General features: G+C 31.9%; 1 protein-coding gene across 1 annotated transcript in view; it reads left to right on the top strand.

Annotated features, from left to right (window-relative positions):
* Positions 1 to 19,604, top strand: part of LOC129799439 (26S proteasome non-ATPase regulatory subunit 1) — a 104,743-nt gene that overhangs the window by 13,301 nt on the left and 71,838 nt on the right. Inside the window, 3 exon segments of the mRNA XM_055843297.1 lie at positions 2,918 to 3,106; positions 8,918 to 9,133; positions 9,307 to 9,371. Of these exon segments, the coding sequence (XP_055699272.1) occupies positions 2,918 to 3,106; positions 8,918 to 9,133; positions 9,307 to 9,371 (470 nt within the window).

The raw sequence follows: 19,604 nt of genomic DNA, 5'->3' as shown, positions 1-19,604 counted from the left end.
TAATTCACAAGGCAAATCTCACTTCAGATCAAATGTACAAATCACCACTAACGTGAATCAACACAATTTTCAATGAATATTCAATAATATCACTAAAAAAAAACGAAGAAACATTGTTAGTACTTTACCACAGCTAAATAAGACTGATGTAAACAAGAAGTTCTGTCATATTTCTCGTAAACAATTGCTCATACTGAATTTTCAACAAAGCAATTTCAACTCAAATCATATTCAAAATTTAACGTATTTAGTGTAAAAATCTTACAAAAAGAACAAATATTTAGATAGAATTCATTATTCATCAAATATTGGAATAAAAAACCATAATTTTAATCAATTTATTTTTAGTGCCCAATTTTATCCTCAAAGTGTCCAAAATAAGAAACTGGACAAAATTATGAGCCTTTCCCCTATTATGAAAAGAAATTAATGGAAAACAAGTGGCAGAGAATGGACGTCCTATCACGAAACATCAGCTGTCCAAAATTACAAGCAAAGTGTTCACAATAATAATCAAGATGTCCATAAAATAGTACTTTTAAGAATGTCTATATTTTTATTCATTTTTATGCATTAAGAATTATTCAAGAAAACGTTCCAAATGTTTTTAAAGAAAACTTTAGCTGGTAATTACTTTTTTCTTGATCGCTGGAGAAAATCTGAGAAAAATGGTTTTGAGAAAAGCGTTTCCAATTTTCTACTGCCTATCTTTTCTAAGGGTGCGCTCGGCTTCTCAGAGTAATAATTTCGATAATTTTACTCTTTAAAGGCGATTGAAACACTAGTTGCCCATAAAGAAAATGGTTTTTCCTGACAATATAAAGTTATGCTTTTTGTGAGAATTTTACGAACTTCAGTTTAATGTTAATTGTATTTATGTACAGAAAATCGTCAATTAGAGCAAGCGATACTCAAAAATCATCCAGTTTTTTCTCACTCAATGGAGATAGGAAAAATTCCTGTCACCACCCAGAATCGAACTGGAGACCTGGAGGGGAATTCTGTAACGCTCTGGCAATGCCATATGAGAAATTGGGTTCGAATCTTAGGAGAGCTTTTTCGAAAATGCGATTCTGTAGCCGTGACATTGCCATTTTAGCTTACGTGGCAATGTCAGAAGTCACGTATTTGAGATTTCTGGCAATTCAAATGACAATGAATTTTGTTGAACAAATCAACCAAGATGTACTGTATTTTCATAAAATCGTCAAGTAAAGGGATTTAATTAAAATTCAATGAATTGCATTTTCGAACTCATATGATATGACAAATAAAGCTCGAATGACATTGTCAGGTTTCGAACTCACGCGTGACAATGCCACGAAAATTACAGAATTCTCCTACTGGACTTTCATAGGAATTTCAGGGAAGTTCATTATGGACAAATGTATATTTCACCCTTTAGATTAGATCATTGTAGAAGAGACTTGGCGAAAAAGTTGATCCGAAATAAATCGTATGTAAACCAATAAAGAAAATCTCAAACTTATAGTTCCTTAATTCCTTTATTTCTGAACTTTCCCAAAAGCTATTTTTTCAGAACGCTTATAAAATTTTAGAACTCACTAATTTCTTAAAAATGTTATGCCTAGGCATCTTTATTTTAATAAAATAATGCAAATAAATATTTTTTTCATAAGATTTTAGAAAAAAAGACGTACCCCCGGTCTCGAGTTGAAGAATTCCAGCAGGTACAAGACCCAAAACCTTGTACACCATGGATGGCAAAATTCGCTTCACAGAAAACAGACAATAACCAGTAACAATTTTGTCTGGAACTTTCCTGAATTGCCCCTCTGATCTTAAACATATCTCCAGAAGAAACTTATAGTCCATTACGCCAATTTTCTGTGATATCTTGAGGTGGAGGTTCTTAAGAAATCTGTAGAATTATTTTACGAAACTTGCTTTCTTTTTTCATAACGGTACATCGTAAGTTTTTGGTGCCAAAGATTAGTTTTTAGAGAAGGACCCAAGGAATAATTTCCCAAAACAAATCTTATCTCTATCATTTCATTCTCCCTATGATTTTTCATATTTTTCCCACAAATCCTTAAATATCATTTAGTTGAACAAAAAGGTAAAAAGTATGACAACAATCCTTTTAACAAAAATATTTTCCTTGAAATAAGAGTTAGGGCCACTGAAGATCCTAATGTATTGAATTCGAATTGATACTTAGGGTCGAATAACGCACCGTTATCAAGAATTTTTTAACAAGTTCAAAGCATAATGGCTTTATGAGAACCTCCAGAGATTTTATCTCGTTTTGCAAGGAGAATATTTCTGTACAGAGGATATGTAATGCTATATGTGATTCTTTTCTCGAATTTGTAAGATATTCAAAGATTTGAGGAAAATCTGGAAAAGAGCATGTTTTCTGTCGGTTCGTTTTGTCAAACTTTGGCAAAATAATATAACAATTATATTTGATTATTTCCACAAAAAAATGGTCGGATAATTTTTTAAACAATACCCGAAAATTTCTAGATAATTATCCGTGACCCGCCCGACCCGCAGATTTTATTGATAAAACCCGCCCGACCCGCAAATTTTCGCGGGTACCCGCGGGTCGGGTCGGGTGCGGGTCGGATATGCAGGTCTCTAATTTCAAACTGCTTTCTCTCTCTCTAGTAGTCTAGTCTAGTAGAATGAAAACTCTTTAATTTTCCGTGTCAGATTGTTGATTTCTCTGTATGAGGCTCCTGACTCAAAGAGTTGAAAATTTGAAATGTGTTGTTGTATTGCTGTGTTTAGTTTATTCAGGGCTTGTAAAAATACTGTCGGTTGAATTAAAGGATGGCGGAAAATAAATACTTAAACTCGCACTAAACAGATAAACGAAAAATTTTGCTGTAACGATATTTTTTTTATTGTAAAACGGGAATTGAAATTTCACATCTACACACATTTTCAGAATGTACGTCACGGAGGATGTCTTGGATTAGGATTGGCAGCGATGGGAACCCACAGGCACGATGTGTACGAGCAATTGAAATTTAATTTGTATCAAGATGATGCTATAACTGGAGAAGCAGCAGGAATTGCAATGGGAATGGTAATGCTGGGATCGAAAAATGTTGCAGCTATTGAGGACATGGTTGCGGTAAGTTACGAAAATGAAGAAAAAGACCTTTTTAGCTATAAGATATATAAGTTTATATATGCTTCTTACGTTGAATTAAAATATATTACCCCTACTGTCTGTCTATGTCTATAGAGAATATATAAAAGCGATCGTTATAGTGTGGGATAATAAAGGAAAATCCTAGCTTTTCTTAAAGCATGATGGAAGTGTAAGTCTTATTGAATTCTGTTACTTGCGTATCATGTTTTCTTTTTTGTGAAACTCCTTTTTCATATTATTTCTATCGATCACGGATTTAAACCACGTCCCTATCGAATTTATTGTTGTTGACACCAGAGAAGAAATTCTTTAACGATAAAATGTGAGGTATCAACCTCTGCTTTCACACATGCACACACACACGCACACACACATACATACATATATATATAATGTGAAAGGAATTGGGATAAACGAGGTAAAATTCTGCTCTATGAAGTCATACATTGCGAATTTGGATTACATCCAACGAGCACTTTTCTTTCCGTGACTTTACGTTATAAAAGTAGCAATATTCAGTTTTTTTTTTTTGAAAACTGATTTCTCATTGACTTTTAAATGCATTAATTTAATTAAATAGTTTCTTATTAATTGAACTCCGTTTTTTTTTTACTCCCTATGCTCCACCGTAACAGCATTGTCAATTTTCCGGGGACCACTTTTTTTTTAAACATAATTTCGTGAATAACATTTTTACTGAGAAATGATATCATGCTGTTTATCTGAATATCCATCTGTGGGTTGTCTGTCCAATTGTTCGTTCATCCATCTCTCCGCTATTAGATATAGAAGAATAACACTTAGAAATAGCGACTTGGGACCTTTGGGGGACTCATAAAAAATAGGTCAACCGAAGATCATTAATATTACACCTTAATTCTCCCCCACGTCTTCCCTAATTCTTCGAAAATCATGTGAACTCGTGAAAACTACGCTTTTTTCCTTGAATATTATCCTTTAAAGAATTATATTATAGGTAAATGATGCGAAAGTTTTGGGGAATACATTTCGCAAAGCTTTGCACCCCATTTTTATTCAATTTAATAGATTCTCGTAACTTAATTTCTAATTTCATTATTCACATATTTTCTCTAGTTTAATTTCTTTTTACTGCTCGAATTCCACAATAAGAGCAGTATAATCTCTCAATTTTTTACATATATATTTTTGGACTCATTTTGGGGTAGTATTTTGGTAGAATTTTTTTTAATTCTGAAGTTTCGAGTTTTTTGACATCACACTGTTCATCTGTGCGTCTGTATGTCTGGCCGTTATTACGCCTAAGGGCCAAACGGTTAGAGATAGAGACTAGGGATTTTCTGGGTTCTCCCGATAAGATGACCTTGGGACCATTAACATGCCTCTATTTTCTCCTCCACCATTGCCCTACCCCTTCAAAATCATGTTTTTTTGTGATAGCTCGAAAACGCGTCGTTCGATTTTTTTTTCATTTTTGGTTTTTAAAATATATATTGCGAAGTCACATTTATCGAGAAACATAGGAAAAATTTAGTCATTACGAAGCTCGGGATCGTACATCGCATAGGCATTTTCCCATACATATAAAATGATTTTACAACATCAGAATACCACGTGCTCATATTATATAGGTATAGCTCAGTTGTATATTCTACATGTCTATTTGACTTAGTATATAAAACTTCATATTTTATCGATTGAAACTATAAAATCCAAAATCTTTTGCTATTGAAAAGATGAAAAATAAAACCGGAAAAACAATAAAAATTATTACATCAATGGATTGCGAGGTTTAATATAATTATACAAGTGATTTACACCTTATAAATCAAATTAAATCCTTAAAGATTATCTCTAGCTTTTAAAATTACTCGTTTTATATTATATTATGGTTTGTGTGTAACTTAAATTTTTTGCTATAAAAGCGATATTAAGAATTTCCTCCGTGGTGTTTAATCTCACCCAATAAAAAAATGGTATCTATTTAATTTATTTTTATATCTTAAACTGGCCTGCAATGTATAGTGATGTTTGAGGGGAGGTGGGTATAATAAATGGCGATGTCGAGGTATATAATGTTGTAGAAAGTATGCAGGCAGACGAGGGTAATGTAAGGATTAAAGGTAAAAAAGGGAAACTGAAAGAAAATTGGGGTCTATATAGATACATTTGAATTTTTTATTTATATATAATATTTATGTATTGCAATGTGGGATTCATCTATTTAGAATCATTACATAATGTATTACATAATGTATGGATATAGGAATTTCGGCGCAGTCCATAAATAAACTACTGTACAATTGAACATCTTTTGATGTATATTTAGCAACTCTTACTATAAAAATTTCATGTTGGCATTATGTATAAAGTTAATTGATTTTCGCCTAAATAAATTAAGGGTGTAGCCAATAATGTAGCATTGGTATCACACTTAACAATTAAACTTTTAATGCGATTCATATTGCGTGTAAATATGTGGTTTGTTTCTTTGAATCCCTTCATATTTTCAAGGTTTGATCATTTTTTTTTTAATATTGGTCTTTAGTATTTTTTTATTGAGTTAATGGGATTAATGTGATTTTTATTATGAACCTACTATTTTTGCAAGTTGAAACAACCTTTTTATCAATAAATGGATCAAATTATAAATATTAAGTGAATTAAAGATAAATATCATATTTGTGAATCTCATAAAATCTTTAATGATCAAATGTATAGTAACGCCTTATGGCAAGTAGATTTAAATTTAGGATTGCTTATCATAATAAAGCATAAAGGGACAGATAATCCTAACCGGCTTATGTAGGTGAGATTCTTAATGTGAGCTAACTCGGAATGTATGCATATTCGATTTAGAGCTGAAGTTGGGGGACAGCATTCAGTTATCTTGAATCAAATTCGTGAAATTATACAAATTTTGTATTAAAACCAAAATATCAAGGATTTGGATGGACTGGCAGAAAAGTGATATATGGGTGAAACATAGACCAGAAAGTTCTCTATAATTTTCCCATAGAACATGATTTTATCGATTACTCAGAAGCCGAGATAAGCGAGGTTTTTTGTTTCTTAACTCGTTTTTTCGACCAGATCGCCCCAAGTGTTCATTTGTTGAACTTCAACTATATCAAAGAATTGTTGTATTTTGTGAGACTTTCCATTTAAAACCCTATTTTAAGTGTCTTGGTTGAGTAGAGGCAGTCAAATTGGCATCTGAGTGATTTCAAAGCGTTATTATGGAAAAATCAATTTTTTCACACTTAAACGACAAAATCGGATAGATCGCATTATCTGATCGAAAAAAGGATGTATGGACGAAATATAGAGACAAATGTCCTCTATAATTATGTTGAAGTAATCATCAAAATCGGTTCAGCGACAGTCGATATAATTGAGGTTATGTGATATTGAAATTGGTTTTTCGACTGTGGCGCCCCTGGTGTTGGTCCAAAGAAGTTCAACTGTTCTAGAAAGTTGTAGCATTTGGTGAGATCTTTCGTTTAAGCCTCCACTCATCAAAATCGGTCAAATAGAACCGTAGATATGATTTTTTGAATTTCGTGAACTTTGACCCCTCATATCTCCGGTTCTATTGAAACCACAGCGCACTTACGCACCATTTTGGAAACGTCCTAGACTGGACTACAACATACTAAAATTTAATTAACTTGCACAATGCCGTTTTTGAGAAAAATTAGTTTGAATTTCGATTAATTTTGACGCTATCGCTATGGTGAAATTTAAAACTTCCATCTGAAAGTGCTCATCGAGACGAAATCAAAAAGGTAAAATTTAGGAACTTTGACCCCTTATAGCTGGGGTCAGGGGTTATGGATCGATTTAAGTATTTTTTTGTTTGATAGGTATAATCAACGGCTACAACATACTAAAATTTCAGCCCGATGCACAATGGAATTTTTGAGTTATTTTATTTAGAAAATTGAAAAATCTTCTTTTTAAAAATAGCGCCCCTTGCGGTAGTTTTATGAACTTGTGATGTTAGAAGAGGAAGTGGCATTTAATGAGAGCTTTCCAAAAAGCCCTCACTTTTTAAAATCTGACAATTAGAACTGGAGGTATGGCCATTTTAAGAAATTTTTTTGGGCCCTTATAACTAGGGTCAGGGGGGTCGGGGGATCTTAAGTTTGGTATTGATGGAAAGCTCTAAGGCCCAGCTATAACATACTAAAATGTGAGCCCGATCGATGTCATAGGGGCTGAGCTATTGAGAAAACAAAAAAAGGGTATTCAAAATGGCGGAAGGAGGGGTGGGGGTGGGAGGTCAATGCACCAAGTTGCAATTTTCACCCGATATATAACCTTTGCCGAAAACCGCAAGTCGATATCTCTTTTAGTTTAGGAGCTATTAAGCTCCAAAGAGCGGCCGACCGGGAACGTAAATTAGCCCCCCATATATTCGTGATCAGGAAGTGCTGAAACCTATGGCTGAAACACATTTTGGCCAAGTTTGAGGTCGATCGGACGACATGAAATTTTGTTACGATTACAGTAGGTGAGATTATTAAGAATCTCACCTAATATAGGTGACAGAAGCAATGAAAGCACTACTAATATATTATTAATAGACACAATTCAATCAATTCCGAGTGTCTCAAGTCCAATTATGTCTCAAGTCCTTTTTGTTAATATTATAATCAAGATAATACATTCTATCGTCTTGAAATGTTATTCCATTTTTCTATATACAGTGGTGGAAATAAGTATAATTCCACCCCTTAACCCTTTAAGGACGATTGGAACACCGGTGTCCCATAAAGAAAATAATTTTTCCTGACTTTCTAAATTTCTAAATTTCTAAAGTTATTTTTTTCTTATGTCTGAACATAATTGTAATGTAGATGGTTGAAGGAATCTAGAATATTTCTTGCAAGTCTCTAGCTATTTGCTGTGTAGTAAATATTTAAGCTCAAAAGTGTCGAATTTTTTAATTCTCAAATTCATAATTGATTTTATTTATTTTTTATACTTCCAATTTTTTTTAAGCAAAACCCTTTTGGCAATAAAAACTAGAATACTCATACGTAATATTTTTCATTAAAGCGAAAAATATTATTCATTGGTATTGTCAGAAAAATTACTTAAATTTTTGGGCTATTTTTGTCCCTATCGTTCATAGAGGCACAAAATACACCGAATCAGACTCTTTTGGACTTTCCAAGGTTAGATGTAACACTTATCATTGATTATGTTTCCTAGTTTAATTTTTATTGTTGATTTTCAGTCCGTAAAAAGAGTCTCGTCGTTAAAGGGTTAATCCTTAAAGAAATTCAACAAAAAAAGAAATGTCAATAAAAATTCATACTTAGACCATAACGTCCTTTCATGCCAATATAAAAAATCGACATTTCGATTTTTTGTTCTAAGTGTTTTTAGAAATATAATAGAATTTTGTTTTTTAGGCTGGAAATAAGTATAATTCCACTCAATAAATAAGTTTAAAGTATAAAGTTAAAATAAGTATATTTTTGATAAATTCAGTCAAATTTGTGATAAGAAATAAATGTACGTGAATGGAGAAGAGTATATAACATAACATCATTTTATAGCAGAATTCCACGTGTTCATATTATAATTGGCGTATTTGTTTTGCGTATATTCTACATATTTGCTGAAGTACATATATATTTTTCTACTTTATCGAGAGGAATAGGTATAAAAATGGAACTGGGATATTGTACGCAAAATTTACATTTTGTTTGATATTTGATACATACCTATTCAATGATACATATAAATTTTTGCTTTGTTATTTTTTTCTCTTTTCGTACACGCTCTGGTGGAAATTAGTATGCACAAGAAACACAACATGAAAAAATTCTTCGTGGATTGGCTGTTGGTGTTGCTTTTACAATGTATGCTCGCTTGGAGGAAGCAGATCCTCTTGTCATGAGCCTCTCAACAGATAAAGATCCAGTGCTCCGCCGTTCAGGCATGTATACATTGGCGATGGCATATTGTGGAACAGGAAGCAATAAAGCGATAAGGAAGCTCCTACATGTTGCTGTAAGTTTCAACTTTGTGAACTTTTAAGTCTTTTCATTTTCAATAAAACATTAATATTCATTTAGGAGGGAATGTATTAGAAATGTTATTTTTATATGAATTTTCGATTCATTTCATGTGAAATGTAATGCAATTATATTATACTTTAAGTGTGTTATACTTTTACTTTTAAGGTGTCAGATGTGAATGATGATGTTCGAAGAGCTGCTGTTACATCTATTGGATTTCTTTTATTCCGGTGAGTTGATTTTTTCCTATATGTAGCAATAAATTTTTGTTTTTATTTTTTAAATTTAAATTAATGCAAATTTGTTATGAAAAACATATATTGATTGATAAAGATTACTATTTCTATTCGTATTACTAATAATATTACTCATATGTAATATTACTAATTAGTATTACATAATTTCGAAAACATGTTCGCACAATATAATTAATTTGTGTAATTGTTTATCTGTTCTTTTTTTAAATTAAAATCTTCACATTTTTTTTCGGTATACGTCAAGATATTTAAATACAAGAAAACTTAACCCATAGTATTATCGTAAATAGTGTAGAGGAACGTAGAACATATGCAAGAAAACAGATTTTTTTTTCGCGTACTGTAAGAAGACTGAAGATTTCTAATAAGGGCATTCTTGTAAAAAAAAAAAATATGTTTCTATAATAACTCTGCTGAATATACCTAATTTTCTTCAATCTCAAAACAAAAATTAGCTTATTTAAAAAAAATGATTTTAATAGTTTTTAAAATACGCTTTGGCTGGAGCAAATATTTACAAGTATATAAAACAATTTACGATATTTTCAGTTGTTACGGATTTTCGTAAATGAAATAAATATCTAGGTGACATATGTATGTTTATGGTAACTTTATTCTTCTATAAGTTTGTCCCCGGTCATTGTTTTCTATCTTAAAAAGAAAATTAATTTTCAAGTTACTTAACAAAAGCTGTTTTGGTAAATAAAAAGTATTTATTTTATTCCAAACCCGTTTTATTCCAAACCAGTGAAGATTGCGCCATATAGCTTTAGGATATAGATCATACAGAGAATGGTCTCTTTTCAATCTTTCGATAATATCAAATCTATTGTATCTCTATATGTTGGATTAAGTAACTTTAGCTGTATTGGCTTCAAGAAGTGCAATTACCCTTTAAATTTTTCACAATTTGTCAGTTGATACTATCTAACTAAAAGACACAATTATGTATCCGTTGGCAATAAAGTAATATGTGCATTTTTGCACATTTACAAGTTCAAAATTCTGAGTTACATTTAAACAATTTGTTCGTGGAAGACCTAAAAAAAATCTGAATTTACGTAAATATTATATTATGTAAACGATGATTTTGTCATCTTTGACCTTCACGATCATTCCGTACTCTCGTACTGTTAGTTAAAACTTTAATCGTGTATCTAACAGAAAAAAATTTCCGTGTTTGATTTTGAACAATATTGAAAAATTCGTAGTCAGGTCATCAAATAGTATTTTTTCACTTGTATATAAAATTTTCGTTTTTTTTCAATAAATTAAGTTTTAGGCTATATAAGATTGATTCTCATTCATTCATTCATTCATTCATTTTCAACTGCTTATCCCTATTGGGGTCGCTTCTATTTTGATTGATTCTATTTTTTTGAAATGGTAAAATTTGTATATTGACGATTACTGTGTATAAAATAGTGTCATCTTGTAGCCAAAACAATGTTCTTGCGATGTAAAGTATAATTATTTTTGTATTTTTACATCAAAATTTTTTGAAGGAAACGGAAATAATCAGATGATTCTATTATTTTGAGCACTGCTGTATAATCATGAAGGTTGAGTAATAAATTTCTGAGCGGAAAACCCACCGTATTGAAGATTTTAATTGAGGACTCTTGAAATTTTTACGCCAGTCTTTTTCATTCTAACGTGTATTTCAACACAACCTTTTTACCAAAAAAAAAATCTTTGGAAGATTTTATAACAAATCTATAGCAATTTATTCCTAGTGTGAACAAATTGTTTACATAAAACGTTAACATGAGCTTATGAAATTCATATTTTTTGTAAAGAAATTAGTCAGTCCAGAAGATGTTATAACAGATTAAAACAAAGATAATAAAAAATACACTAACCAAAACCACTCATGATAATTCTTAGGCTATTTTGGATAAATTTGATGATGATTCGCTGTTTTTGAATAATGATGCTCTCGCATTTGCCTATTTTCTAAATTTTCTTTTGGACTTTTTCGTAATATAAATAGATATATACGTCATCGTTTGAAATATCTAAATTAAGCGCAAATAAATTCTTTCGTATAGCTTATATACTATTTGGCTTTTTGTTGCCTTAAAGTTCATTGTCTAGATGAAAGATGTTTCATACCTTTTGACCCTTGCCATATTTTATCATGATTATCCTTTCTATTGTAGGTAGGGTATTGCAATATATTTTGGAATTTTTGACAGAATATATACGCAGACATAATTTTAGAATTTTGATGGCACTTTAACTTTGATACAATTAATTTGATGCAACTTAGATACAATAATAGAAAATAAAAAAAAGCTGGCAAAGCGTCCCATGCTTTGCGAAATGCTTGTAACTTAGATGCTGTCAATTAAAAGTAGTTTCACATCATTTACCGTTTACTGGCTTTTATCTATTAGAATAATAAAAACAACCTGAAAAATATATTTTAATAGTAAGAGAATTGGTTTTCGGACAAAAATTACTGATTGGTATCCCATATTGCAATAATCGGTATTGTAGCTAGTTCATTATGGGTTCATATAATCTATTGGAACCGGTTTAATCTTGTCAGACCTTTATAACGAGCCCCATTCGGTTGAGAAAGTCACTCTATAGAGCCTTTCAATTCTTTGATCTTGAAAACCCTTATTATGAATGATTCAACTGTATTTTCGTATATTTGGTTCCGTCCGTGGTGTCATTGGAAAGAGCGTTCGGCTCTTGGACGGTGTGATTCCCGTTGTGAGTTCGGGTCCCGCTGGGTGCAAATGATTAAAACGTCTAAATGTCTGTATCGTCTGAATGGACATTTTTCACGAAACACTGTAAACTGAATAATAAATTTGTGAATTGAACAGTACAAAATGACAGAAATAGTCCAGTACATCAAAATAAATATAAATAAAATTTTTGTATGTGCGATATGACCGGAATATCCGTTTAGGTAACTTCTAAAACATATCCAAAATGGGAGGGACATTTTAATGGCTCGATGGTCGACTTATGTGGATGTCCCCCACAGATTCTAAATCTTTATCCCTAATCGTTTGGCCTCTAGGCGTGGTTACGGCTGGACAGACGAACTGACGGTCAGACGGACAAACAGCGTGACGTCATCTCAGAAATCGTTTGAAACGTGTTGGGAAAAGTATTCTCCGGGCGATGAAAAAATCGAAATATATCGTTCTCTCCGTGGAGTTCGAGCAGTAAAATAGATTTATTGAGCAAAACAGTGGACATTTGTAAGAAAATAATTTTATATTGTATGATAAATCATTATCTAGAGATTAATTATCTAGAGATTTATTACACACAGAAAAATGGAAAATTCTTAAACAGAAACACCCAGGAATTTAATTTCAAATTCCATCGAATGAATGCCAATGCCCTAATTCTAAATCCCTGATCATTTAGTTTTAGTTGCAATTTGCAAATCCGTAGACATTTTTCATTTTCCAGCTAATGCAGAACTTAAGTTCCCGATCTTAATGAAAAATAAATACAATACAATACAATACAATCTCTTAATTTGAAAGAGCTAGGGATTCTAGCCCATTTCTTTCGCTCAGAGCTTCTAAACTTAAACGCCTCGGGGATTCACGTCCAATTTAAGTTCCGAGGATCTTATGTGTTTTCTTAAATTTAGAGTCAAATTTTTTCTGTGTGTAATTATCTAGAGATTTGGCAATAGTTAATGAAATTATTATTCTTGTGTATTAAGGATTTAAATAGACTGGGAGCAATTTTTTTCGAAAATAGCTTTCAACATTTCTTTCACAGTCATAGAGACACAACTCTACCAAGTGGTCCACTGAGGTTCTATATTCATTGATTGTATGTATTATGTAAATTGCAATGTCCAAGGCATTGAGAATTTCTACTTAAGTTTTATTATTACTATGATTACTGTTTATTTATTCGGGGTATAAGAATAATTTCATACGGTTAAGCGGATAGTGTCACAGAATTCTTTCTTTGCTCTTGTCTTGAATATACATATAACTTTTTAAACATTGAAACTATTGTGCATAAACACGCAGAACTTCATCATAATATGATTAATGTGCTGGACAGATTCACGGCTCAAGTCGAAAGACTGCTTAACGTAATTATAATCAGAATAATGTTTGCACTGTATTCCCATCAGTTTTCCAATAAGCCGTCTCCGGCTTAAGCCGCAAGTCTGTCTAGGGCATAATATTGTGCTCAAAAGACGCACAGCATAAGCATAAAATAACTATTCTCGTTATTCTTAAAATAGATAGATAGATATTTTATTTATCGACAATGCTTTAAAAGCGCAACAATATTACAGAAACAGTCAATATTTCCATGCATCCGTGAAAAAAAATAAAATATATTTTTATTATTTTTTTATTATTACTTTTATTAATTTGTTTCTTTTGGGTGTTTTTCATAAAATAAAAGAAGAAAGAAAAAATATTTAGAAATACTTTTGGATAAATAAATACCAGTATTAAAATAAATATTAAAGAATAAATATTTTAGAAATATTAAAAAAAAATATTTTGTAGGACACCGTTTTATCTAAAAATTGGTGAAATTCGCATTAATATACAATTATTACAATTTTCAACGATTTTTTAAAATGTGGCATAAAAACTACGATCACCTTTAATTTGGAGAAATTGTAAAAAGCGAGAAAATGCAAAATATTAAAAATATTGACCGCAAGCAGAAAGTAAAATTCAAAGAATTGATTTCGATCTATTTTTAGAATGAATGCAAAAAGACATCTGTCCCCATCCTTTTCACTCTTTCATAGTGCGAAGGGTGCAAAGCACAAGTATTTCCCCACGGTGTGTTTTTTCCACCCTTTTGATCGTGCTGGATCGCCTTAGCGAAGCAACTAATCGTCCAGCTCAGCGGTAGAGAAGGGAATGTACAGACTCACTAACACACACAAAAAAGTTTAATTTTCTCGCTGGCAAAATTCACCTCCAAATCTCTTTCTATCACTTTTGATATTCATTTTTCACGATGAGCGCCTCAACTATAACTTTGACACCGTTCGGGATAGCATGGTCAAATTTTGCATAAAGTTAGTTCATTTTATTGGTTACAAGCCCACAAAAGCATTTATTATTTTTTTGTGATTTTTCTTTATCCGTAATGGCACTGAAAGATGATGGACGCGATTGATCTATATTTGACCGGAAGGGTTCCAATGGTAATCTTTAGGTTCCTTCAAAACCTGAATGGGATTAAATCTTTTGAGTTTTGAAATATAAATCGATACAGGAATACTGAGAGAATTATAAAACTCTATAGTTGAAAAAATTAGTTAAAAAAATTGCATCATTGTCAACCATCGTCCTTAAGGTGAAGAAGCGAATTGAACGAAATCTGTGTCATAGCTGTAGACAAACAAACTGTGGGTCCCTAAGACGCACATATCGCAAACAACTGTGAAACAAATATCTGAAAAGGATCTCAATATGAAGCCTTAAAATTAAAAAAAAGATTCTATCGAAGTTCAAGAAAAAGTTATGCTCGATTGGGTGAATAAGTTGCTTTACTTGGCCGTTAGAGGTCAATTGCCGAAGATCAGCTTCTCTGATGGGCAAAATTATCCAATTGAGCAATCCGTGAATAAGTGAAATGGTTGTGTCTACCGAAGGGAGAGGTCATACTATAATTTCAACATTTGAACCTCCACCGGAAGTCATGGACCATCATTTTTTTATGATATGGAATTCCGCGATGTCAAATTATCGTCCTTTGGTATTTTTGGATTATGGGGTCAAAATGAATATCAATGTGTATCGGGAAATTATCCTGAAAGAAGCTCTGAAGCCGTGAGTACACAAGAAATCGGTTAAATATAGTAGGGATTTCAAAAGCCTGGGAACCATCACACAAATCTCGTGTCAAAGAAGATTGGTTAAAAAGGTTAAAAAGTACGTTTTGTTATTGATTTCGAGCGCACGTTGGCTCCCACCATCAGCGAATGCAAATTCTCTCGACTTCTCCAAAAGGGGAATTTTGTTGGTCAATGTCATGACTAAAAAAATACCAGAGAGTGAATCTTCTGAAGGCAGCCCTTCGTCTTAAATGGGCTCACATGCCAGAGTCTCATCTTCGGGCAGTATGCGATGCGTTCATTGATTAAGGGCTATTATCCATTCCAAAGATGATTTTATTTAAAATTTTAAATAGATCCTGAAATGTTGACTATTTTTTGACTTTTTCTTGTTTACATCAATAAATTTCATTTTAAAATAAAAAAAAACAGCACTTTCAAAAGGTGCAGTTCAATTGACTTACTTTCAATTACTGTACTTTCTCTGTATTATATCTTCAAATTTCTTTGTTTTATTCTTCGAAAACATATAATATTGAGACATATTGGTACAACGGCCAAAGTCCCTGCCGTTATTTTGGATCCCTAAAGACTTATTGGGTACACAATGTTCCTTGTTCCTAGGGTTAGCTCTCTGATTGTGATTGGGAGGTGAAGGGTGTGTATTTTTATCGTTCAATAGTGAACATGCCACCCGATGTACATAAAACTATGGCCAGGGAGCATTCATACCTTTCTTAGGCATAACGCTCTTGCAGACAATACAGTTGTTTTTAAGCTGTGAGTACAAACGCACCCTTAACAACAGAATCCTTTTTGGACCACCACCACTTGTCTTGTTACTGTGCCCGCTTTCTAAGACCTCGATTATTTTAACACTAAACCTACCGAGATTTTTATATACCTATTCCTACCATACCCGGTCACATTGACCGATACTGAAAAATGTTATCAGAGACAATACTATCACCTCCTTTCAGCCTTGGATGTTTTAGAGAGCCCCCTAGAGTCCATTTCATCCATTTACAGCAAAGACAACCAACCCCTCCTTCCCCTAGATGGTAAAAAATCGGGCAGAAGAGTAGAATTTCTTCTAATTTATTTTTTGACTAAAGTAATAGAGCTAGCCACTTAGAATGTTCTGACAACCCCCCCCCCCCAAAGTTAATGCAAGGAATCAAAATTCCATATGGATTTTCTTTTCATCCCACTCCTTCACCTCCAGAAACCACTCTTTTGGAAATATCTCTAAAACTAATTCATCGATTCCTTTCTTTTTTGGAAATGTTTTTAGAGGTAGTCAAGGCGGACATTTCGTTCTTAGGCACCAATACTCTCCGAAAATTCCTTCAGGGTTTTTTTTCAAGGTCAGTGGTCAATTAGTACTTAGGAATCAAATCAATGCTTAGGAAATTGGATTTTCGACGGATTTCGACAATACTTAGGTAGTGGCAATTGAATGTTTAAGTCTACGTATATGTTAGAAATATGTCCAAAAGGTCAATTTTACCGGACTTGGTAGGTTTAGTGTTAATCTCACAATTATTGAGTATATGCAATAAATATACAATGAATATGCAATTCGCTGACTAGCATTGCAAGTTACAGTGCAGTCTATCATTTTTTTAAATGGTGAATAAGAATGTAAATCAATTATCTTGATATTTATACATACCTTTCCTTAAGCTGTTTGAAAATCAAATTCATCAGTCAAATATTGTGATGTACTTAGGAAGACATTTGATTTTAGTGAATTACGATATGATTAATTTTTCTCTACCAATGAATTTATTGTGTAGTACACCTTCATGCAGATATTCTGTTTAAGTGTCAGGTATTCTGCATTTTCTTGTAAATCTGGAGTGAATAAATATTTATTATTTTTATTGTATAAAATATACCTATAGTGTATGTTTTACATGAGTTATGTAGCACGTACACTAAAAGGAAATTATTCTGTTCTATCTGAATCTATGAAAATTAACTGTATTGACAAAAATGTAAATGCTGGGTGCTGGTGTCATCTTTTCTTACATAATCCACTATTAAAATTCTCTATGGCTTGTTGTATTAAATTTGAATGAAATTAAACCCCTATATATATATATCTATATATATATATGTGTGTGTGTGTGTATGGGGATGTAAGTTTAGATTTAGATAAATATACTAATGGGTTCCATTCCATATTATTCGAAGCCGGCTTAGACTTATTTTACTCCGAGAAATATGTTGTTCCTGGGGAGGAGCTCTCATTGGTGAAAATTTCGTGGTCATCCAGCATCCGGGTGATGAGATATTTTATTTTTTCGGCTTTAATTTTAATGGCTCTTCTGCAACATTGTCATTCTGACATAAAATAGTATAGATTGGAAAGCGTCGATATTAATATCCAATAAGCATTCTATAAAAAATATCTTGAAATCTAAAAAAAAAAACTATTTACTTAGGTCCACTTTCACAACATTAGTCAGATTAAAAAAATGTATGTGACGTTGGGAGCAGGTTCATAAAAGTTTACCAATATTCAAGTATGGTATAGTTAGAGGCTTGTATGTGTTGTTTTTTTTTCTTTCTATATTCTGTTAATATCGTGACGTGAAAGATTGAGATGGTGTCAAGTCACTACTTAAGATGTGAAATAGGATGACAGGAACGTTGAATACTTTTGTCCTTGATACATTATATTTCACTGAAATTAATTCAGAATGGGGAGGAATAAATGCATGTGTAATAAATATATGGTATACATAATTTTGCTATTGAAATTTAGAGTGGCGTAAGCACTTTTTGTACATTACCGTAATTTTTATAACTTTTGTCCAAATGAAATGATTTTTTTACATATGCTTTAAATACATGTCTTCCTGCCCTATTTTTCTAATATTGCTAGTCACCCAAATATTATTCTTACCATTTTCTTTCAAAATGGGCTGGTTTTTGTGACAGTTGAGACCTGTGTTCCTTGAGTAACCAACTGTCTTTCAATTTATGAAGCAGACATTATTGGGTCACTATCAGAGATACTTACAATGCTGTTATCAACCCTCTGAGTCGATACCCTAGGTTTTCCAGTAGCGTTTATCAGATGTACTCGTATACCTCATTACTATAATATTTGAATATTTTATGTATGACCTTTAGTGATTTTCTATAAAATTTGGCAATTAACGACGCAGATTCATTCCGGCAGTATCTCTGGATGATTTCCCATCTTTTAACTCCGTCTAACATGCCATTTTAACCTAATTTATATCAAAAAACCGATTATTTCTTGTTATTTATTATCACTTTTAAACACATGTATTTATCATAAACAACTTTAGAAATGTCCAAACCCATCATTGGCCTGTCAAATGACATAAACTCAAAATATGGTTAGATTATTTTAAGTTAGTTGCATGTTTTTGACCCTTTTGAGTAACTTTTCAAATGAGGCAACAAACTTTTGACGAATGAAAAATGAACAACTTTTGGAAAACAATAATTTTTTATATGAAATAAAATGAACTATTTTTTCGAAATACATAAATAAGATCTACGGATAACAGGCTACTAATTTGCAAAACGAAAAATTTTGAAAAGTAATTTTTTCTATCATTTTTTGCACCTGGTTTCCCGAACATACATGAGGCAACAAACTTTTGACAACTACTGTACATTTTAAGGGAAACGAGAAAAATCCATTGTATTGTCTAATTCTACCCCTAGCTAATTGTACCCCGGTCTCCAGTAGTGAGAATTTTGTGAACTTTTTGTTCAATGTTAATTATATTTATGTACAGAGAATTGTCAATTGTTTTTATTAGGATAAGAATTTTAAAGAAAGATCTTTTAATATAAGAATAGTTTTTGAGAATTCTTTTTTTATGATCCATATATTAATCAAAAACTTCACAGGTTAAATAATTTTCACTTATTTAAAGTGAAACCGTTAGGTTGTTATTCGAATAACTCCGATCCGAATGAGAGCAGCGGGCATTATACCTTCTCCTTCTTTACTTGTAAATATGTAAAATTTCTATACATATCAATATTATACATACATTATGCTAGTATTACAACCACTTGATAGTGATTTCACGGTTTGTAAATATAATCATTGTGCGCAATCCATACTGTCTTTCTGTACTACATAAGATTATGGTAAATTTGAAATGGGGGTAGATATATGTATAATGATTGATAAGTTATGGTAAGGGCTGGCAGGGCTGGCAGGGCTGGCATGATGAAAAAATCATTTAAATCACGGGCTTGTTGTGATTTTTTTTACCGATGTCCACATCAATTGTAATATAAATAATTTGATAAACATAAAATATGAATTCTTTATTTTATATAGACTCAATAATAAAAATATGATATAAAGATTTTTTAAATTTTTTATTTGCCAAATATTT

The sequence above is a fragment of the Phlebotomus papatasi genome, chromosome 1, assembly GCF_024763615.1.
Source record: "Phlebotomus papatasi isolate M1 chromosome 1, Ppap_2.1, whole genome shotgun sequence".
Lineage (NCBI taxonomy): Eukaryota > Metazoa > Arthropoda > Insecta > Diptera > Psychodidae > Phlebotomus > Phlebotomus papatasi.
Note: the sequence above shows the minus strand (reverse complement) of the source record. Positions and strands in the feature narration are given on the sequence as shown.